The sequence below is a fragment of the Melopsittacus undulatus genome, chromosome 5, assembly GCF_012275295.1.
Source record: "Melopsittacus undulatus isolate bMelUnd1 chromosome 5, bMelUnd1.mat.Z, whole genome shotgun sequence".
In the NCBI taxonomy this organism is placed as follows: domain Eukaryota; kingdom Metazoa; phylum Chordata; class Aves; order Psittaciformes; family Psittaculidae; genus Melopsittacus; species Melopsittacus undulatus.
Genome location: NC_047531.1, coordinates 82,729,515 through 82,753,813, shown reverse-complemented (window position 1 = coordinate 82,753,813; position 24,299 = coordinate 82,729,515). Strand labels below are relative to the sequence as shown.

The following is a 24,299-nucleotide window of genomic DNA, read 5'->3' as shown; positions in this document are numbered from 1 at the left end:
AAAAATGTGTGAAGGGAAAGGGTGAGGACATTTCATGGGGATCAAGGGTTAACGCATATAGTCCTGAACTGGCTGAAGTGATAGGATTAGAATATAAAGTAGCAAGTGCTTTGCCAGCTGTGGGACCTCTAGCACTGTACTGCAGAGTCAAATGTACTTCAAAATAAAGTTCCTCTCAGTAATACTTCGTAGCCTTACAGCATTTTTGATCTCCAAATACAGCTTTCCTCAAGCTTTACGCAATGCAGCCACACCTGAGGTAGAGCGCAGGAAAGCAAGCAGATGCTGGTAGTACAACTACAGGGTAACAGGTTCACACGAGGCACTGGCACAGCCCAGTGCAGCTGAGGACAACCCTTTGGAACCTTAAGTCACAGGAAAATAGAAAAAACTCAGGGCAGATCAATTGGTGGGTTTGTACACTGGGTCTAAGTAAAGCAGAGATGTTCAGGGGATCAAGACAAGGGTTTACGTGTAACCATCTGTCAGCTGGAAAAGTAAACGTGGAGGAACAGAAGGAATTTCCATGGGGATTGCTTCATGAGTAGCTGATGAAAGACAGTCACAGACCATAGACAAAGAGCCAAGGATGCTCCTGCTGTAAAGACCAGTGGGGCAGAAGAAATCAAGCCTGACAGAAAGGGCTGAGCAGAGTAGTGAAGACAATTGCTGAAAGACCGTGTTCAGAAAGGGGAAAAGAACTGAGTGGCTGTGTCACTCTTCTACCAGTTCCAGCTTCACAGGTGACAACAATCCACCAAGCAGAGAAGCAGCTGCCTTGGAAACAGCTGCAATCCCAAGGCACCAGAGACATGTCCACTCTGGTGTGGGCTTTGCAGCCATTCAGGCTTTCTGCCAGTAGAAGGGTAGCAGAGCTGCCTCTGACAGGAGCAGAAATGTTTGCTCTTCACTGACATCTATTGACTGCAGTGTTTTAACCACAAAGGTCTGCACAAGAATTAGGCATTTATTTTTGCAGGATGCTCAAAACCAGCACGCTAAAGGGAATCAGACACAGGTTTGGGGGAAGCAGGTCTGTGTCTGGGTACCTAGAGACAGTCCTGATGCACAGCCTGTTTATGAACTCTTTCATTTCTGACTGCCTGTGTCCACAAGATTGTTCCCAGGAATGACCATTCTGGACCACTGAGAACCTACCAGCAGCCACAGTAGAGACAGGACAATGGGACACATGATGGCACTTCCACATAACCAAATATAAATGCTTTGGAGCAATAAAATCAGATTTTCCTTTTCTGCCTGCAGGACCTTCCACTAAAACAAAGGATAAAAGTGGTTTGTTGTACTCTGTCATTTGTGACCTTGGTAAACTACTTAGACCTAACCCAACAGCCAGGTAGGTATTACTGTGCTGCAAAAACTGCAGATAGTTGCCTAGCTACTTAAGAGGGAGGAGGAATTAATTAGTCTCCAGCATTGCCTACTGGCTAAATTAAGGATTTACCTACATCATAATAATAATAATTAAAAAGAAAAGGTACAGCACGACTTCATTAGCAGGTGAATGAAATGCAGTAAGAGCTAGCTCGTGTATCTCTGTGCTATCCAAACCCAGACACCAATGACAGTACCTTAACTGAAGCAGCCCAGACATTAGTTCCCCTGTTTCTCCACAGGGGCATCAGTACAGATGCACTGCAAGGCACAGATCCTGTTAGCTTGTTCTCGACATTGCCATGCACTGCCTGCAGCCTTATCCTGAAAACCCCTGGAATCTCTTGGTTTTCGTTATAAACCGAATGCGTGCTTTCTCTAAACAAATAAGAAACTTGAGGAGATTCACTCTTACAAGCTTCAAGGTGCTCAATGACATTTAGTAAAAACCTGGCAGGGTATGAAGCATGCAAGAATAAGAAGTAAAAAGCAGCATGGCTTGCAGACAGCCCACAGGTGTTTTACAGTGAGAGCGCACAAAAGGTATCCACAAATGGCCCAATTCATAAAATTGAATGAATCCAAAGACAGATCATGAAAAACATTCTGAAGAAATCTTTGAGTTCATTAAGTCAGATTAATTGGAGTGCTTTATATTTGTCTAAATCAAATACTTCATCACATTCTTCATTTTTGGGCTTCACCAAATCAATCACAACGCTTGAGAAGGGCATCACTGATCAGAAAGATCAGTGACTGGTGATGCATTCCCTTCCAACTTGAGACTGTGCTGCTGAGGACAAGATGTAACTAGGTAAAAACGGTGGGAGAACAAAAACAGTCACACTCTCATGTGGACTGTACAGGCAATAAAACATTGTACAACTGCTGCCTTAGGTAGAAGTTACACTCCTGAAGAGACTACATCCACATCTAACTTTAAGACAAAAATGGCCATGTTAGCTCAGATATACATCAGTTTACCCCAGAAACTTGTCTGCAAGAGTATGCGAGCAAACAGGACAAACGTGATATTTTCCTTGAATATTCTCCCAACCTCCAATTATGTTCTGTCCAAGAATTTCATGAGCAATTTACCATTATTATCTATGAAAGACAGATGTTGATTCAGCTTATGTTATGCACTTTTACACAGTTCTGTGTGTGTACTTCTGCTTTATTTTCAATGAGCTTTGAGGATTAAAGGATTAATTCCTATTGGCAATAGCAATGCCATGTCCTGCTCCGTGCTGTGTCAGAGCTACACACTGACATTTTAGAATCAGCGGGTTAGAATGTATATTATGAAAAAAGGCTAAAAATGCATTTGGGTATTTCCTGTAAAAGCAAGAGGAGGAAGAAACCAAGGCTCAGAACCGGAGGAATCCTATCAGGTGTGAGACTCATGGAACACATGGCCAAAGGCCGTTTTAAGTGTGCTTACAGACTTTATTAAATGTCTATAAGCCATGTCCAGCTATGGAAATTCCTGAGCTGCATATGTTTTGAGGCCACACAAAAACTGGAAAGCACTGCATAATACAACACAATAAATTCATATTTATCAGGCATATGCTTTTGGTCGTTGCTAGTTTATTCAGCAGTCTTTCCCTGTTAGATATCTAACACAACTCCCTGCAGCCCCCCTTCTTCCAAACTGAAGAATTCTTACCTGATTGTTGCTCACACTGAACCCAAATCCTTTGTCATCCATTTTATCCTCCCACAAACTTTTTGAGTACTACAACCTTTTTAACATGCAAGAAATAAAACACAGCATTCAAGATACATGCAAATCACTGACATACAGTGGAATAATTACTTTTATCCTTTTTGTTCTTTTGCATCTTTTTTGTTCTTAATTCCTAAAAGTCAGTTTGCTTTTTAACTGCTAGCTGTTCTTTACTAACCTAAATTATTTGGTATCATTGCCTCCACATTGTTCACTGCTCATTCCCTATAATGGTTTGTTTTGGTTTTTTTTTATAAGCAACTAAAAAAATCCTTCCATCTGCAAAAAGAAATAATGGCACCCCTTTTAGGGAAGTGGTCTGTAATGCTATAGAGGTGTGGGAGACAGGTATAGAATGGGGCTGCTCACAACTGTTTCTCTTTCCTCCAGTACCTAGCAGTGGGAAAAGCTCTACTAAAACAGAGCCACATACACAAATGCATCTAGGATCAGCAATGGGGACAGACAAACCTATCTGAGAAAAAGAGAGAAACAAACGTACCAACCAAGGATTTTTAAGACGACTGCATTAATGACAAGATTTTTCTAACTAACTTGTCTATGCAACAGGTTTCTCCATAATGGTGGTTTTCTTCCACTGGACATACCTTATTATTGCTCTTATAAACTGACAATTAGGATAATTAATCCTGCTGGGTATAAATCAGACTCATTTGGAGTTATTTCTGGAAACAGGAAATAGTGTTTTAAGAGAATACTAATAGAAAATACAATTTAAAAGAAACAAAGCCCCAGAACAACCATCTTACATAGGCTCTGGAAAAGATTAACTAATGTGTGCTCATGGTTTAAAAGTATTAAGCAGCTTAAATCACCAAGTATTATAAAATCTCTTTAACCTCAAAAGGTTGAGCGATATATAATTCATATTGATTTGAAGTGAACTAAGGTCAGAACACGTTGGATTACCCTACAGGAAACAGCACAGAATTGGAGAGAAGCATATATTGAACAGGACAAAGATCAGATAAAAATAAATTAAGGGATCCAGAAGTAGGTGAAGGGCTAACCAGTGCTCCTTGTGCCAAAGTGTTACCAACACTCATATAAAAACATCTCTGCATTTATTTTTGATTCATGCAGAAATTTTGGGTAGAGACCCAATGTATACACAGCACATTCAGCAAGCAGCTGAAACATTCAAGAGTTATTGATTCAAATAGTAAGCTAAAAACAGTACTACCAACTCATATTTTTATTACAATTACACTTACTCATCTTTGCTTTCTCTAACATAAAGGGAATAGGAATCACAGTCACCTTGTTTAAAGCAATCTACTCACAGTGAACTCTTGTTGAAATTTAAGTCAGCAAGTTACTGATAATGACACAAGGTGAAGTAATGAAAAACTTGGCCAATTCTATGACATTAGCAAACCTGAATTGTTCACTGAGTTGGACTCCTGAAGCTTTACCACATAAGTCTATAAAACTAAATAATCCTTCTCCCTATACCAAAGTCCACAGTTCGGTCTAAAACGTGTCTCTCCTGTTATCAGAGCTCATAGGATTTATCCAGCACAGGACCCTAAAACTTCACTGACAAGAAATACTTAAATGATAAGTTAGAGCTGATTACTAAACTGTTCACTTGTTACTCTTCCTACTGTAGATAGGCAGGAAAGAAACTCAGTTCAAAATATTCCTTTGTAAAAGGAAGTAAACACAAAGTTAATCAGAGGACCATCTGTCAGGTGATATTATAGGGGGAGTGTCTACTTAGCAGAGAAACAAAATAAACTGACAAGCCATTATTATTCAACTCAGTAGTAATTACCTGTGTACCACAGCTAGTTTTTATTTTTTAGCATAACCCAAAGCAGAACTTGATTCACTGATAAATACTAGGGTTGAAAACTGATGCTTATTTTTAGAGTCAGTTCTATGAATTTTTACAGCTACCAGGTTCTTTAAAGCAAGATACAGTAAAAATTGCTTTTTCTATAAATACAAGCATACATATACACCAGCTTTAAATTAACATGCTAAAAAGTCTGTATATATATATATATATATATAGTTTTTATAAACCCACAATCAACAACTATGTTTTGGTTGTTTTCTGATTTTTGTCTTTTGTTTTTAAACAGCATTTACTTTTCCATACAATGCACATTAAATGTTAAGAGCGTTTTTAACTTAGTGATTGCAATAAAGGCCTTCATAGATAGAAACTGAGTTTCTGCAAAGGAACAATCTCAATGTTAGTGTGAAAATTAACCCCAGATTTGACAAAGCATTCGGGTATGTTAATTTAAGCACCTCCCTAAACCCCAATATAAACAGATTCAAAGAGGCACAATTACAAATGCCATTTAATTATGAGCTTGAAATTTAACATACACTTAAGTGCTTTTCTTCACTAATTATTATTAACTGGGTTGCAATAACTGAGCTTTATTTTAAAAATACAGGAAGAAGTTTGATAGCTATTTTTCTCCTGATCTCTCCAGCATGTTAAAACTCTTCCTTATGGAGATGAATCCTGCATAAAAGCAAGCACACAACTACAATGCCATGTTGACATTTGACAAAGGAAATGTAATTCAAATAAGAAAATGATCAGATTTTTTTTTAAAGTCTGAATTACAGATCTTCAAGTCATACAAAATCATTGATCCCTGAAAAATGTCTGGATTATGAACTAAAGACACAGCATTCCTCTAGGACAGGTGTAAAGATTAAGATTAGATTTACGGAACACTACTTTTTGTGGCATTTCTTTAATGGCTTTTAAAATAATCCTGAATATTATAATTATTATCAGCATACAATCACCCATATCAGCACTTACTTGAAGTGAGACCTTAAATTAGAGGGAAACATTTTTGTAACTCATGGCAATGTAAAACTTGAAAGATAAATCAGCCTTTGGGATACAGACTTACTGAGAGGGAGAGAAGAAAGGCAGGACTGACCAACTGTGTTAGTCCTTTTTCATCCATTCCTTATTTCCTCTCCTGCTGTTCTCATTTCCCCATTTTCTCTCCTGCTGAACTCATTTCTTCCATTTGCTTCCTTGACGAGTTCACCTTTTCTAACAACAGGAATATGTGTTCTGCAAACTCCCGGACAGCTCCGCAGCCACCATTGCTTTTACAAATATAACCAGCAGCTTTCTGAGCAACTACACAAGCATCAGCAGGTACCCCACTCATGCCAGCTTTCTTCAGGCATTCCACATCAGACTCTTCATTTCCTATGGAGAAAGGTGACAGATAAGGCAAAATATCGCAGAGGGGAAAAGCTGAGCAAATTCACTATCTTATTGTGTACATATTAAAAAAAATAAAGAAAAAGATAACATTTGTATTTGTGCCACAATTATCATCTGGGCAGCTCAACAGCAGTTTGTACATGTGAGTTCTTGGAAAATCTTAGTGATGTAAATGCTGATCACAATTCACACAATCTTCAGGTAAGAGAATGGTACTTTTAAGAGCAGTAAAATTATTTGAGCAGCTGAATAAACATTTGCAAACTGTACACTTAAGCTGCCACTGAAATACTGTTTTTGACAGAATAATATGGCTTTCAATTCTAATTCTGTTCATTTGTTTCCATTTCAGAATATAATCTATACAATATCCATCCGAAATGAATTACAGCTCAAAATTGTGAGCAGTAGCTGTATGCTTGTGTAATACCAAAAACTTTCCTAAATCTCATTATAAAATAAATATATCTCTTTTCTGTATCTCATGATAAATCTCCTTTGAGTGATCCTGCCCCTCTACTCTGCTCTTGTGAGACCTCACCTGGAGTACTGTGTGCAGTTCTCAACATAAAAAGGACATGGAACTGTTGGAACAAGTCCAGAGGAGGCCACAAGGATGATCAGGGGACTGGAGCACCTCCTGTATGAAGATAGACTGAGAAAGTTGGGGCTGTTCAGCCTGGAGAAAAGAAGGCTGCATGGAGACCTCATAGCAGCCTTTCAGTATTTGAAGGGGGCCTATAAGGATGCTGTGGAGGGACTATTCATTAGGGACTGTAGTGACAGGACAAGGGATAACGCGTTAGAACTTAAACGGGAAATTTAGATTGGGTATTAAGGAGGAAGCTCTTTACTGTTAGAGCGCTGAGGCAGTGGAATGGGTTGCCCAGGGAAGTTGTGAATGCTCCATCCCTGGCAGTGTTCAAGACCATGTTGGACAGAGCCTTCGGTGACACGGTTTGGTGTGAGGTGTCCCTGCCCATGGCAGGGGGGTCGGAACTAGATGATCTTAAGGTCCTTTCCAACCCTAACTATTCTATGATTCTATAAAGACAGCCAATATCTCCTTACCAAATTAGACATTGATTCACCAATGCCTTTACTAATCAGATTGCACCCTAAGAAGCCTAAAAATACACATCTGCTTTTGGTGATTGGGTGCTGTAATTTACATGTCAATCACATTAAGTTCAGCATATTAACAAAGCGCAAAGCGTTTTGAAGCTGAACAGCACTGTGAAGTTTTTATTTGTGTATACTATATAAAGTTTTACTATCAAAAAAAAGGAACTGACCTAAGTAAGAGACTTCTTTCCAGCTCAAACCCATGTCTCTCTGCCATTCCTCTAGGACTTCTAATTTATTTGTTGCACTAACTTTTGCTATACATCCCAGCTGCATGGCTGACAGTGTTTTTGAACAATCTCTGTCGGAGATGAGTCGAACCTATTAAAATAAAGTCAAGTTAGAATAAACTCTATATACAAAGAAATAAAGCAGATAAGATTTTTTATTAACAAACCAGATTTTTTTCTCATAAAAGCTCTCTCAGATATCAGAAAAGCACTGAATAACCAGTTTCTTCAATCAAAACTCAGAGCAGGTGTGATTAGCATTCAAAACCAACACTAGAGTCCTGAAGTGAAACACCATTCTTCAGGCTTCCCTGAGGTTCAAAAATATAAATGTGCATGTCTTTTTAAATGCAACATGTACTGAATAAAATACTAGGTATTACAGTACAGTGGCATGCTGACTATTTATTGCAATAGCATCTAGTTTAGCTACAGTGTGGAATAAGAGAATTACCAAGGAAGATTTCTGTAATACTTGCAGAAGTAGAAGATTACAAAGTATTTTCTATGACTCCTTTACCTAATAACATTATTTCATTTACTGTAGGACTTCAGAACACCAACAGAACAAACAAACTGACACAGCACAGCAGATAAATCTGCTGTTCATTCCAAATTTGACATTTTGGAAACAATGTACAAGGTAAGCTAAACCCAGATTTTTGCAGCAAGAATTTTACAAAATTCAGCCACAACTCCTCCAAGTTTTCTGTTCAAGCTGTGGACAAGCTTAAATTCCCTAATTGCTTTTAAATACTAAGAAATACTTGGACTTTTTTAAGTACAGAATGAACAGAGGTGGTACACAAAGCAGTAGATCAGCAACATATACCAGAAATACATGAACTGTGGCACAAAAACCAGGAGGTTTTTAAGGAAAGACTCCAGGTCACAGCAAGTATGGAAATGGGTCCTAGATGCAACAAAACAATGATTACAAACTTCCTTCCCCTTTTGCCTCACAGAAAATTAAGCTGAGGGAGTTTTGAAAGATCATCTACTCCATTTTACTGCCCCAAAGTAGCAACAGCTGCAAAGTATGTCATGAATGTCTCGTCTAACCTGTTCTGAAAGAATCCTACAACGGAGACTCCAAAAATGTACCTGGAGAAGTCTACTTGGGTTAAAGCTACTTTTGTCTTATCCTTGCCTATCTTTACCTGCAACAGAACTGGGTTAAGGCTCTTTGAAGGTAACCTAAATCTTTCCTTAGTTCTTACCCCCCAAAAATTCTTCTAGCTGTATCAAAGGCAGCAGCAAAGACAGAAAATAGCCAGGAGGCTACATAAATCCAAGCAAAGATTTAGATCAATAGAACTGAATAGTAGTTATAAAAATAGCAAAAGTAGGCATGTTACGATCTGGGTTCTTCCCATTTTTCATTCACACTGAATTCTTACAATTTCGAAGCATGTAAGTTATGGTTAAAACAACCATGAAGATAAAAGTGTTCGGGGTGTGATTTCCCCTCTCTGCAACAATCACGGTGATCTAGGATGAACCAGTTGATCTGTCTGGGTATTTCTTCCTCTCTATAGTAAGAGGTAACAACATATCCCTGCTTAGTAAAGCTGACTTCTAATTAATGAGTGTCTAGACTATACAGAACAATAAGACTAGTGCTAGCAAAACACTATAAAGATTTCTTCACACATTTTTCCAGGACAAAGAGATGCTATAGCTACTGTGAATGAGATTAAGAACTTTGTCAAAACATTTTAATTTTTCAATATGGAATCCAAGAACATTTGTTCCAACCCTGAACCAATGTACTATGCTGCTTGATCACAACTACTTTGAAGAAACTTCAACTTACATGCTGCAGAGTTTTATAATCTTTCGATGTTCAGTTTACACCAGGCATAAAGCCTCACACTTCAGAACACCACATACCTGGATTCCTCTTTTCTTTAATAGGTCGATACCAACAATGTCTCTATAATCGTAGCAGACCATTTCCTTCCGATCTTCTGACACATAAATGCGACCATTTGTCAGGCATCCATCAATACTGCAAACCAATAGCTTCACCTCCTTTAATGGCTCTTTGCCAAAATATCCAAAGCTAGATAAAGAAGTTACTTTTTAGGATGGAAGTTTCTGCACACTCCAAACCCCAAGTATTTAAAATACACACATGATCTTCAGATAATCAACTCTGAAATTCATTGTTTTTCTAATGTCTTTTCTCACCATTGTCCCTCTACAACTATATTTATTTTCCCTCTTCAAAGAAAAAAACAGAATGATCCAAAAGACAGCTCAGTTATGTTGCCTATTTAAAAACCAGGATGAGATTTATTTCCTTAGAATAACCTCTTACGTTCTGTAGCATTTATGTGGGGCAAAACCAAAATGGAGCAAAGGATGAAAAAGGCACAGAAACATACTCCTTTCTCACCAATTATCTCCTTACAGAAGTGCAGAGTAGCTGCAAACAAAAGGCAGCTGACAAGATGTAGTCAGCTCATGCCTTAAATGCAAATACTCTCAGTAACGTGCAGCAGTAAACTTGCTCCAGACCATGGAAGCCTAGGACAACTCAGGTGGGAAGGCCAGAGATGATGCTAACACACTGCTATAGTACAGTGAAGTTTACATTTTTCCCCAGGCTGAGCTTTCAAATAAATAACCAACAAACAAACAAACAAAACCCAAGCCCAACACAAACTCAAACATATAGCAAAGGTAATTTAGATGATTCAAACAGATATAAGAAAAAATGATGCATAGAAAGCGAGTTGTCCAATTATCTTTGATTACCTATATTACATACATTATGAATTCAGATGAGCACACTGAAACTATAAGAGATATCAAAGAAATAAAGGAATAAAAAGTGGTTTTACCTCAATACTCTCTGCTCTGCAATAGGCCAATCAATGTCTATATCAATATCCACACTGTGCTCTGCACGCATTTCATAGTAGGCCATTTTGCCACCCTAAATAGAACAGAACCCTTTAAAATATTCTGCTTGGCTTAATACAAGATTAAGAAACTCATACAATTTAGCACCATGTAATGAAAGCTAAGTATCTGGTTAAACATTGGTCACAACAGCTTGTATATGTGAATCATCATTTTTGCCAGTGACACAGAACCAAGCATGTAAAGGAACTTTTATAGGGAACAGTTAATAGTTGTTTTTATTTTACCACTACAGAAAGTGTGCAAGAAAGCTGCTATGCATTGTAGTCATTACGTCACACCGATTTTACCAGGTCTTTTACTACAGTAAAACAGAAATGCCTTTAGCACTTACCTAGTAAGAGTATGCTTATATTTTGTTTGCTGTCTACACAAACAATGTCAATTGAAAAGATATCCACCACATCCCAGTGTAATTGAAAAGAACCAAAAGCCCTAATCCTCTGAGAGTTAGTGGCCTGATCTGCATTGTACTACTCAGATCAATGCTTGCAAGTCCACACAGCACTAGCTGGTACTGCATGGGTCTGTACAAACTACAGACCTAAAGCTAGCATCTCAGCATTAGTGATGTATCTGGAAAAGAGCGAAGCAAGAACCTGGTATTCTTGACATATCTAGTAAGGTATTCCTGTTAGAAATACAGAAATATTTACACTGAGCTTTTTTGCAGTTCTGCTAATAAATACTGTAAATGACCTGTAAGATGGAGAACTTGTCTTGCATGAGAAAATGAAGAGACTATACTTGTAGACAAATAAACAAATAAAGTGAAAGCTGAAGTAAATGCATTTGTTCTGCATTACTATACTGGGATGTAAACATCACGAAAGTGAAAAAGACTATTTAAGTTACAGTATAAAATGGCCTAAGACTAAACTGGCCAAGAATGCAAGTTTATAAATTAAATGAGAAGCCTATAACACTGCATGAAGTTTTGCACCCTTAGTAACACTAAAATTAATTACAAGATGTGTACTTACATCCTGGTGAACTGATACGAAAGTCAGTAATGTACTGGTTTAGGCTTATAGCTATATACTACTCAATATTATTTGTATAAATCTGATTCCTGTGGAGGATGCTGTTACTGGAACTGTAGCTAGCCCTGGTAAGTTCCAAATAATAACTAAACTGTCCTGAGGTTAAAGTGCTGTTACTTCATACTGACTGCATCAGAAACAAAAGTACATTAATGAATTTAGAACCCTCTACAACAACAGTAAACAGTGTGTTATTCTAAAGAGCATGAAAACCAGAAGCACTAACCTGCAAGTAGCCTTTCTCAATCAACTGCCTCCTGGCAAAATAAAATGAACCATTTTCATACAGCTCCCCAGGCCAATCTTGCCTTCGGTATCGTTTTGCTGGATTCAGGTTCTGGGGTTCTGTCATTTTGTTTTCTGTTAACAAAGAAAAATTACAAAATAAATATTCTGGCATCTCTGTTCAGAGTCAATGAACTGTCTTTAAATAGTTTTCTACTGAAAAATGAAGGACACAATGCAGTCACCAACTTCTTTCATTATGGCCTCTCATTGCTTAGCTTTATAAAGGATCATTGAGTTGCCTCTTTTTCTTGGAGCTGTGGATAACAAACCAGAGGACTGCATTGCGGTTCTAGAAGAGGAAAGAAAAATCTTTCATTCCAGCTTTTTTTAAAAACAACAACAAAGCAAAATAGTAACAACCACAAAAAAAAGCAACAACAAAAAAATCCCTGAGAGGTCATCAGCTCCAAAACTGGCCATCGGCAGAGACACTCTTCTAAAGAGTCAAAACCCCCAATTCAACTACCTATGCCTAAAACCAGGAATGCCCTGAACGAACAAGAGTTGAGGGGACTAGCCTGAAATCTGGAAGAGCATGCAAGAAGAAATTTTACCTGTGAAAACATCTTGGCACTTCCCCAAAATATTTCCTATTTAAGGACGCACATCATGTTAACTTCTCATAACTGGTTTGATCAGTGCCCACAATGAATAAACAAGTGACTTTGAACAAACATCCTGTAAGATCCCATATTGTTATCTATGCCAGTAGTGCATGCAGCAGAAACTGAACCAGGAACCAGATTTCTGTCCTTATGCCACTCAAATTCACACACACAAAGCAGCTAAAATTCACCAGCTCTCATGATCTAGGAATTATAAAAAAGTTAGAGGGCATTCTCAAACACCCAAAACATCCCGAGGCTTTAGTATATACACAAATGTCTTGTCCTTCATAAATACACTAGAGCTATGTGCTCAATGAAGCAAAACATTTCCAGAGAGACATCTTTCTCTTTCAGAATGCACTATTATTAAACCTTTATAAAGAAGGAACAACAGAAAGACACAGGAAAAGATATAAAATTCTTTTAACATAATCAGTATTTTAAAGCCATCTGGACAAAGACTAAAAAATAAATAAAAAGAGTACAATACAAAACTGTATGATGCTTTGTAAGCTCAAAAAACTTTCATCTGAAGCAATTTATATCACAACAGAATAATTCTAATGTCCAAGTAACAAGTTTATTTTTAAAACACAATGTGACAGTACCTGAATCAACTTGTTTTGAAAAAGCGTAAGACATTTCTACTTCACTCACAGCAGCAAAACTAATACAGATAATGTGCAGAACAGTTCTTTGTATAAGGACAAAAGGTAATTCTATAGCTACAAGGTACAATCTTTATTTGCACGTAGAGTTCAGCCTTTAGTCAGCTAGGCAGCTGTAGCTGAGAGGCATATTTTCACTGGGAAAAATAGTCAATTCCTTCTGTATGAGCTAGTTAACATGAGCTCTGTCCTCATGACTCAAAGGCAGTATGCAATTTCACATATGTCAGCAGCCAAATTAGCAGGCTGAAACACACCCTAAGTCTTCAGGCTAAGAGGTTGCCATCCCATCTGCCCTAACACTTCACCTCACATTATTTGTCATTTGTTAGCTACTGCAGAGTAAGAGCAAACACTTTCCTAGTGAAGACAGGAACTCGGGGTCATGTCTACATGCACATGAGCACCTATTAAGCAGTTTACATGTAAAGTTTTTGGGAGTTATTTTGAGCCTAGGCAAGCTAATAACATTTTAATTTTCAATACCTTTGCAATTCTACAAAACAGTTACAGAAAGGCTGAGCAACGATCAGTAATATCAAAATAGCACTACTTAGAAGGAATTTCTAAGCCATTCCACACCTCCCTACTTTTACATTAGGAAGGATATCACTTCCTGATGTAAATATTATTGGCATGAAAATAAATCATTTGAAAAAAAATTATTAAGTGTAACCAGAAACACCTAAATATTACCTCCTTTTTTTACCTCGCTCCATCTGAATTGATGTCGTCTCACAACAGAGAAGACAGAATCAAACCCCTCTTTCTGGATCATATCCGCCACTTTTATAAGATCACTGGGATGTAAACAGGGAGATGTTGCTTGAATATTTCCTACAATATCAACCTCTAAAGAAAAAGAAAGAAATGCTTATGAAACAATATTCTTAATTGGTATGAGTAGATGCCACAAAAAAAAAGAGAATCTTTAGCTTTTATTTACTGAAAGCTTTACTTATTTTTCTAAGTAATAAGTAGCTTTACTTATGTTTCTGAACAATAAGTGCATCTTCGCTCTGCAACTACACCATAAAGGGTCAGCATATTTCATTACTGATTTACCATGATGATGATTAAGAAACTCCCTGATAGCTTCTAGAGAAGTTGAAGAGTCTTGAGAAACTTCAGGGCTTCTTCGATGAACTTGAGCACCAAACTGCTTTGCAACCTTCTCAATTTCATCGTGGTCCGTAGAAACCCATATACTGTTGGCAGACAGTGACAGAAATGAATATAAAGAATAAATCCCAGAACTGTTGACTTGTCCACCATAATCTAAACTGAATGACACTCTATGCACTACACCTTGCAATGAAGGGAACTAGTTCTTTTATTTGCATTAGTAAGACTATAAAGCAACTTTCAACAATAAGGATAAAACATACAGATTCATATTCACCAGACTGTAAAAATCTCAAGCTTGGGCTGCATTTCATAGAATCATAGAATAGTTAGGGTTGGAAAGGACCTTAAGATCATCTAGTTCCAATCCCCCTGCCATGGGCAGTTTAATACTACCTTCCATGTGGGAAACTTAAGCAATATAAAATTCAGAAGTGTTACCAGAAAAATCCAGTGTCAGCACCCCACAAGTTGTTAGGCATACTAACAGATCAATGAATTGTGAATGGGTTGAACGAGGCATTCAAAATCATCTAAGAGTTCAGAAACAAGGCTGACAAGAGCTGCCACACAGATAGAAGATGAACTTATCTGCAAGTGTTTTAAAATGTGTTGATTAGGCTCCATAAGATCCCAGAGAAAGAGCTGTTCAAGTTACAACCACGTATGTTTTGGCACAGAAAACCTTCAGTACTGGTAAAACAAGACTGTGATTGTTCAGGGTTAATAAACATTTACAAAAGGAAGGGCCAAGTCTGAATATTATGTGATGACGAACACTGGCTGAGCACTGTGAGGCCATTACTGCCATCACTGTGACAAAAAAGCATGTGATATAAAACCAAAAAATATGAAAAATAACCCTTCTCTCAGCAACACTGGCATTCTCAATGCACTCTACATAGCAAATGGTGCTTTAGTCAAGTATTTTTCAAGCAAAGACATCATGGGATCATCAGAATAAAAATATGTATGACAGTGACAGCAATGTCAAGTCACACCCAGCTGAACAAATGCAGAAGAGGTATTCTCCATAAACTTCTTCAGGCTGGTTAGCTTAAACACACACTCACCAGTCAACTAACAGAGTTATGTTGTGTAACATGTATCCCATCAACACAGCTGTTTCAAAAGTGACTAGAAAAACCTAATATTCCATCTAATGCACTTGTTATGCATCAAGCGTTAGGCTGCATAACCCTAAGTGGCTTCCTGTTGGGCAAATTCAAGTGCCAGATAGAAAACAAGAAAGTCGCTCAAACCACCATATCCACCATAGGTCTTTAAGCCATATAGATTCACATGCATTAAGTAATTATCAATTATTAAAAATTTCTAGGTCAGAAATGGTTTTGATGACTTCTTTATTAAAAATAAATCAACTCAACTTCCTCAATTTTTGAGATACAGTTAAAAATGACTTTATTCATTGTGAGCACTGATTAAACCAGTTATGAAAAGTTAACATAATGTGTGCCCTTAATACAAAATAGATAATGGTACAGCAGTGAGCCACAGAAGGTTCCTGCTTGCTTCCAGCTCTGAACCTTGCTGGGCTACACTGCTACTTGACTACATCAAGTCCTTGCTTTGATATAATGCAGGTGTGCTTTGGGAACCTGCACCTAGGTATGCTACATATCAAGTGCATCCTAACCACGCACTGGTTTTAATTAAGTTTACCAGTAAGTGGGTAGAAGACTCCCAGTTTTGTTCTCACAGAAAAAAGAAATCTCTAATGACCATATTCTTAGCACTAACAAAATACTGATTCTGTCTAGGTCTAATCATTGCTACCAAAGTTTCCAGCACTGCCACAAACTAAGCTTCTGTTCTGTGTCACATGGCACACATGGTTATTTCCTTCCATTTGACATTTACAAGATTGCCTCTATGTGCTGTGCACAGCTGTGGGCTCCTTGGGGCAAAACTGGAGCAAGCCCAGCGGAGAGCCAGCATGATGATTGGGACCTCAGAGCACATGCATACCAGGAGATGCTGAAAGACCTATCTTGATTCAGACTTGAGAAGGTGAGAAGAAAAGGTGAGGGGGTTACTTTATTGCCATCTTCATGTACCTGGTGAGCAGGTGGAGAGTAAAGAGAGAAACTTCTCCTGGATGAGCACAAAACTAGGACACAGGCACATACTGCAAGAACAGAAGGGCCAATTCAACCGGTTCCATTAAGGGTTGTCCATCAATGGAACCAGCACCCAGAACGGCTGTGGAGTCTCTGTCCTTGGAGATACTCAGGCTCAGCTGCATGTGGTCCCAGGCAATCCTAATGAGCCTGGCTTTGCACAGTGGGCCACTGGAGTCAGCCTGCAATCCAGTGAATCATGTTACCTACAGCCTGGCAGTTGTATTTAATGCTTCCATCTTAAAGAAGTATAACCATAATACAGTCAAAGACTGGTAAGGGTTGGAAAGGACCTTAAAGATCACCTACTTCCAGTCCCCCTGCCATGGGCAGGGACACCTTCCACTAGACCAGGTTGCCCAAAGCCCCGTTCAACACATACTGACAAACATCTTCAATCAGTGGCTCCCAATCACGAATCAGAACAACTTCAATTTCAAAGTACTGCACTGAATGACTAATTCCTTCATTCCTTCGCAGCTCACCCTAACCAGGAAGGAACGGCAGAGTTCCCGTCAGGGTGCCGCCTGCTTGCCTTGCCCTGCCCGATGCCTAATCCATGGGGCCACGTTAGCCGCATCCCTGTGCCTTCAGTGAGGGACTCCTGCTACACAGCCGCCTCATTCAGAGAGCCTGAAGACGTCCCGGGGTGTGACCACCCGCCCCACCACAGGCGCCTCAGAGCCTGTCACAGGGAAGGGAAGGGAAGGGAAGGCTGCCCCAGGAACCCGCTGCGCACAGAGCCTGCTCCCCCCACCACTCAGATCACCTCAGTCCCTCGGTATTAACCGACCAGCAACCCCTACCCACCCCCGACGGGAGTCAGACGGCGCATGCGCACCTGTGGAACACGCCGGCGTCGGCGGCAGCACGCAGCACCCAGCCCACGAGCGGCACCCCCGCCAGCAGCTTGATGTTCTTCAGCGGGATGCCCTTGCTGCCGCCGCGGGCCAGCACCAGTGCGGCCAGGTGGGCCCCCGGTCCACCCCCGTCTGCCGCCGCGCCGCCGTCCATGGCCCGGTACGGCTCCGCGGCCCGCGGTGCACACTGGGAAGTGTAGTCCTACGGCAGGAAGGGCCCTGGCCGCGCATGCGCGCTGGGTGTCACATGGTCAGCGGGGTTGGAAAAGGGCTTTATGGTCACCGAATCCAATTGCTGCCCCCAGGGCTGCCGAGCCCACCACTGAACCATGGCACTGAGGTCCTCATCTAAGTGGGGTTTGAACACCTCCAGGGACGGTGATTCCAGCCTGTTCCAATGCCTGAGCACCCTGTCGGTGAAGAAAGTTTTAATATCCAAGCTGTACCTTACTTGGTGCAGCTTGAGGCCATTACCTCTTGTCCTGTCACGTGTTACTTGGGACAAGAGACTGACACCCACCTCGCTACAACCTTCTTTCAGGTAGTTGTAGAGAGCAGTAAGGTCTCCTATGAGCCTTCCTCTCCAGCCTAAACAACCGCAATTCCCTCAGCCTTTTCTCATAAGACTTATTCTCCAGACCCTTCACCAGCTTTGTTGCCCTTATCTGGACATGGTCCAGCACCTCAACATCTAACAACCAATGTAGATTGGTTTTAGCCTAAATGCACAACCCGGCACTTTGTCTTGTTTAACCTCAAACCACTGGCTACAGCCCATTGATCCAGCCTGTCCAGATCCTTCTGCAGGGCTGTGTCATAGGGCAGGGTTAGTACTAGGGTGAAGGGGTATGGCAGCAAGGGGCACCTTGCTTAGGGGGAGAGAGGCAGCCTCCCCCCTGGTTCTGAAGACAGGGAGCCTATTTGTCACAGAGGGCTGTGCAGAGCCCTGTAACACACAGGAAGCAAAGCCCCATGTCTTAATGGGGTAACACTATCAAGACGGGATGGAGGGTCCGTGTGGCCGGAGAGCTGCACACGCACCAAGCGCCCGGATCCAGTGTGTTTGTCATCATTCACTGGTGTAAATCCTCCCGTTTCAGGGGTGTCTCCCGTGTCGTGCCCTTACAGCCTAACGCATCCCGGCAGAGGGCAGCGTGGTCACACCGGAGCCCGTCGGTATGGAAGGGAAACGTTCCATCACTGCGCCACCTCGTGGAGAGTGTGTTAAAGCATAAGACCATAAATAAATAACAAATAAATAACATCAAATCGCGACGTTAAGTTATGCGAATTTGCATGTAGAAACCGGGTAGATAAAATAAAGTAATACCATAACCAATATAAGGCTGCACAGGAATTTGTATTTTAATGTAATTTGAAAAATGGAAAGTTAAGGCTGTTTAGCATCATAAAGTCACTCCTGGACACTCTGGTGTCAGTTTGTAGTGTAAACATATCACATGCCATTCACTGCAATCCTCTTCAGGTTATTTGAGATGTGTTGCAGAGCAGAAGGACCTCATCTACCACTGACAAAGTTATGTTCAGCCCTAAGCAGGCATTTGAGAAGAATAACTGTTGCATGTTCTGTTGTTTCTTTCTGAAGCAGACATCTGTTCAAAGAATGAGAGACAGCAGACAGAGAGCTTGCTCTTCTGCTGTGCAGATCAAGGCAGATCAACAGCAGACTGAGTGCAATGAAACATATGCCTGGTCAGCTTCAGTGTGAAGTCTGATGATCTTGCTGAGAGCTACCAATTCTGGTGCACAGGCTGGAACCTCCAGGAGAGTCTGTCAGTGCTAACTTTTTAACCTGGCACAACTAGTTTTCTAGATGCTACCTGTCAACCCTTTTAGACATAGGTATAAGAAGAAAGAATATCAGACTTCTGAACAAACACAACAGCTACATGGGGCACTTCTGCTGCAAACAAATGCCCTTTTTTGGTTTTTGAGAAGATAGAAGTCCTTCCGAGGTCAGATTTGTGGACTTTTACGAAAAATAGTATTATTTTGGGCAGTTCTCTGAGAAATTCCTTTAAAGCAGCCAGAGATGACACTTTTATAATGTAAGCATACAAAGCTTTAACAATTGAAGAATAAGAAATCGCATGCTGTATTTCTTAGATAATTGTAACAATATTCAAAATACCTGTTAAGTAGCAGTGGGTTAAAAAATCTGCATGTTGCTCCATCACATTGTGAAAATCGGATGGTTTCTCAACAATAATATTTCAGCTACATAATTCACTTCAGTACTTTCTCATAGTCCAGGAATATCCCAAGCACAGGGCTCAGTCTGGATTCAACTTTCATTTACAGAGAAAAGAAATTACATCAGGAGATCTGGCCTACATCACAGATCTAGATAGGTTCCATAGTTCATCTAGTAAGAATTCCTTTTGAAGGTCTGTGCACAATTAAAACCTGTTTGTTTGCAGTTTTGTTTTGTTGTTTGTTTGGGGTTTTTTTCACTTCAAAAGCAAATCTTTCACTTAGAGGACTGAAATGGTCCTCAAGCAAGTGTCTTAAATACCTTTGTCCTTCATAGACATGAGTCTAACCCAGTCCTAAAGACTATCAGTAATGTTGACTGCATAACCTCTCCAGGCAATCTAGAGATTCATATGAAAGCAAAGCTTTTCCTAATCTTCACTGAATCTTCTTTTCTGTAACATAAGACCATTAATTCTCATCCAAAACAGATCTCAAGAACATATTATTTCCTATCTTTCTGTAGCACATATGTGTGCTTAAAAACGGGCACCATCTCACCTCTTAGACATTTCCATTTCAGGATCATGTCACTAGTTCAGTTTTCTCCTAGTTCAGATCTTACAGATTTCCAACTATCACCATTATTCTTCTTTGGTAATCTTATAATGTAGTACTCAAAATGAAACAGAATATTGCAAGTGGGCGAAGCAGAGAGATGTCTACTTCATATACCTTGAGGGCTGTACTCCCAGTCATACATCTCTCTATGATTTGATTTACGTTTTCTTGCACAATATTGTCATGATTCAGCCAGTGGTTCATTATGGCCTAATATTTGATTCTGCAAGAGCTGTTACATAGTCAGATGCTTCCAACCTCTGCCTTTGCATCTGGCTATATCTGCCCAAGTGCATTATCTTGAATTGATTTCTGCAGCAACCAGATCTATCCCTATCTTAAACTATTTTAATGTAACCACTTTCCTCTAGTTTATTTATATGACAGCTATGTGAGGCCTTGTCAAGAGTTTTACTAAGCTTAAGGTACATGGGATTTACTCTACTTTCCTCTAGCCACAGGCCTGGTTTTGTAGGTTGAAATGATACTTATTTGACTTGTTCTAGGTCAGCTATTATTGACTGCTATTAATTGCTTTGATTTCTTTTATGTGCTTACCAAACTTGTTCATTATTTATTCCAGCAGAGATTTTTTACTAGTATCAAGTGTTTGACTAATGGTTCAAATGCATCCGTATAAAATTTCAGTTCAGATCAAGAACGCACTTCTGAACTGAGTCTCAAAGCACATACAAACTGTTACTGCTTCATACTACTTGCTAAAGCAGACATTGCAAATAGCCCCCAGGCTCTTCCTTTCTCCCCATTTTTAACACAGTGGGTATTTTATGCTTTCTAATCTTGGTAACTGTACCTGGCTCTGAAATTTCTAGCCAGCTGCTTCAATATCCAAGGATGAAACTGAGCTCTGAGCTAGCTTGAGTACATATTACTCACCTAAATACATTCTGACTCGCTTCTTCTGTATTTGTATTGATGTCTTGCTCCTGAAGGGACTGTGTGGGTAACAGTATTCAGTGAGATAAGAACATTTGCTATTCTAATAATAGAGCAGTAGAGAACAAAGCAAAGAATTTAATGCTTTCTGCTTCTTTGGAATATGTATCCCGTTTTATGTAATCATGAAGTGGCCTGCAGGCACAGGTTTTCCAGCATGGAGGAAGGGATTTTCAGCTTTCTCATCACCACATCCTACATCACGTAAACTAGTTATGGTCCTGTGACTGTTGAGCCCTATCATGCCCAATTGTCCCTAAACAAATAGGGCCAAACTGGCTCATTTCAAGGAAATACTGGTATACTAGTAAAATTAGTGGGAATAAATCTATTTTTAAAGTATGTTCCATGCCATATGATTCCATTGGGGATAACAAAATCTGTGAATTTCCTTTCTGGCCACTATTCAGTTGCTATAAAATACTGTATTGTAATTTCAAGAAAGAAGTCCATTCATTCATGTATGCAAAAGCAAATGAACAAAACTGAAGGCATTCAATAGGTCTGTGCTTGAGAGTTACTGTGGTCACTGTTCAAAGGTTATAATCTACTAACAGGGAGCACATCATGGAACTTAAGCTATTAATTTAATGAAGGAAACCTCACTAGTAACAATAGGTGTCATGTGCTCTGCCTATACATGAGAGCTGGAATAAAGGATAACATATCCTTATAAAAAAGGCCAAGGAAGTCTTCAAGGGTCTCAGATTTCTTAAAAGCAGATAGATAGAAATATGATCACTTGGAGCTTACACTTGACTTAGTGTATTACTGCAGAAATTCTGTAGAAATTAAATGGAACAAACTGCAGCAGCATACTGAAATGCAGTGTTTCATTCAGTGCCTGATGGATGGATTGTTGGCAATCTCGTGTACACAGAAGAAATCATAAAGAGCAGAAATACATATATTTCAGAGTAATTTCAAACGAAGTGAAGTCTTTATTATTACTCCCAATACTATAACACTATTTGACAAATGGTGTTGATATTGCCTATCTAGCTGTAAAATAATTACTAAATCTTGTGATAACAACACTGATTTATATTTAATTTTTACCCAAAATAATCCAAACAACTTTGTAAATCAAGTCAGCATTGTGGACATTTAGGCTTGTACTTAATTTTTGATGTGACTATGATTCATCCTACTTAACTCTAGGTGTATGAGACAATAAACTGAGCCTAAATTTGTATAGCCAAAGTATATAGTTCAGGTAGCCTTCAGAAGGTACCTTTAGAGAACAGTTGAAGGCACCTCAGAAAGGGTACATCAGCAGCTGGAAAATTAGTTTTAGCAGTGCTAGCTATCCTACAATACTCTGCTATTTCAGATGTCAGGTTAGTGTGTCCTGATAACGTGGATAAGGTTATGCTTTTAGCCAGATCTGCAAGCAGAAAGAATCTGTTACCTTGGTTGGTTCTTTTTTCTTCTATAGTATGATTTAGTTGTGATCCTCCCTAAAACCTTCTTCAAAAGTTCCCTCCTTCTTAAGGGACTTAGTATAGGAATGATATTTTCTTCCTGTATTTGGTGGCTTTTCACCCTTTTTATTCCAACTTGCATGTGTTGTTACAATATCAGGAAACCTCATGGTTCAGCATTTTGTGATCATTTTTTCTAGCCTACTGTTCTTACATCTTCCCTCCACCAAGTAGCCTATGAGAGGCTAGCTGAATCCCAACACTATGTGATAGTTGTCGCCAGCTGGTAAAGTAAAGGACCAAAATTCCTGCTGGGTTTTCCTTCTTAGGCTGAAACTGAAGAAATGTTGAGGGAAACGGAGCTCTTTGATCAAAATAAGGTGAAACGGAGAGGGGACATGGCAGTAATCATCACACCAGTGAAAGATTGCTGCAAGAAAAACATGAAATATCATGTGAGTGTGTTTAGGACAAGAACTTACAAGCTTGAGTTAAATCACAGGATATTCAGGACAGATATCAGAAATGGTAACTGGGAGGGCGATTACCCCTATGTTGCTTAGGGAGTATGTGACATCTTCCTCATTGGCAGCTGACACTGACATGGTATTCGAATTTGGTTTAGGCAGCATTGGGTGACCTGGACAATCTCTTTGAGTCTCTTCCATCTCCCTTTCTGTTTAATTTCTTAATATTATGATTTGCAAAGAAGACATTCTCAAGAAGAAAACAGAGAACTCAAACTCACTAATACACACAAGTCTGAGAGAACATTGTAACAGGGGTTAAAAGAGGTGAAGGAGAGAGGGGACATGGGAATATAAGTTTAAATTCATCATAAGCAAACCCAGTGCTAGATCTTAGAGAAAGATAACTTTTAATCTATTTTCAAATGTCTATGTAAGTTGATGTTATGCACTAACCTCAAATATTTCACTTGCTGACAGTCCCACATCACAGTTAAAAGCACCTACATCTGCCTCCCTAGCAAGGATCACTTGTGTGCAACATAAATAGCAAAGGACATTATCTGTTATGTGTTCATAATTTCTCTGGAGTTCTTCTTGATTGATAAGAGTAACTTGTTTTTTGACAAATATTTGATAACCTTTAGGAATAAACACTTGTTATAAGGCTCTCCTTTGCTTGGGGTTTTTGTTTCCTTCAGTCTCCACAAATCTTAGTCAAAGTTGCTGGGTTTGCCCATTTTTTCATGTTTGTTTGAAATGCATGTCTGTTTTTTCAAGGCCGATGGGAAAAGAAATACTTTATGTCATATGCTGCAGCCTCGTTGCTATCTTACTGTTCTGAGGATGCAGCATCTTCTGTGTGATGTCTTCTTGTCTTAGAGTGCAGGCCTTTTGGGCTTGACCTAAACACCACATTACTCAATTTTACTGCTGAGAACAATGTTCTGGGAACAGTGTCAAGGGAATGATGTTCTTCATTATCAGTACAGGCTATTCTTTTACCCCTTGTTCTACTGTCTCATCTGGTGCTTTCACACACATGTTTCCATTCATATTGAGTTCATAACTCTTGGTATTTTTTTGTTACAAATCTCTATAACTTTAGCAGCCAGTTTACTCATTTTATCTGTTATCATTAAACAGTTTATCTGTCTGAGTCCATAAACATCCTCAATCTGCTGCTGCCATTTGTCCACTATATATGTCAAAACTATGAAATGCATGCTTAC

At 39.4% G+C, this 24,299-nt stretch overlaps 1 protein-coding gene across 1 annotated transcript; it reads right to left on the bottom strand.

Annotated features, from left to right (window-relative positions):
* Positions 1-4,918: 4,918 nt before the first annotated feature.
* CMAS (cytidine monophosphate N-acetylneuraminic acid synthetase) lies at positions 4,919-17,549 on the bottom strand. Its single transcript, XM_034063407.1, has 8 exons — positions 17,366-17,549; positions 14,324-14,466; positions 13,955-14,110; positions 11,921-12,054; positions 10,570-10,664; positions 9,614-9,785; positions 7,661-7,811; positions 4,919-6,347 (listed from the first exon to the last, which is right to left on the bottom strand). Exons 1-8 carry the CDS (start codon positions 17,536-17,538, stop codon positions 6,118-6,120), a joined length of 1,254 nt encoding a protein of 417 aa, XP_033919298.1. The 5' UTR covers positions 17,539-17,549; the 3' UTR covers positions 4,919-6,117.
* Positions 17,550-24,299: the final 6,750 nt, after the last annotated feature.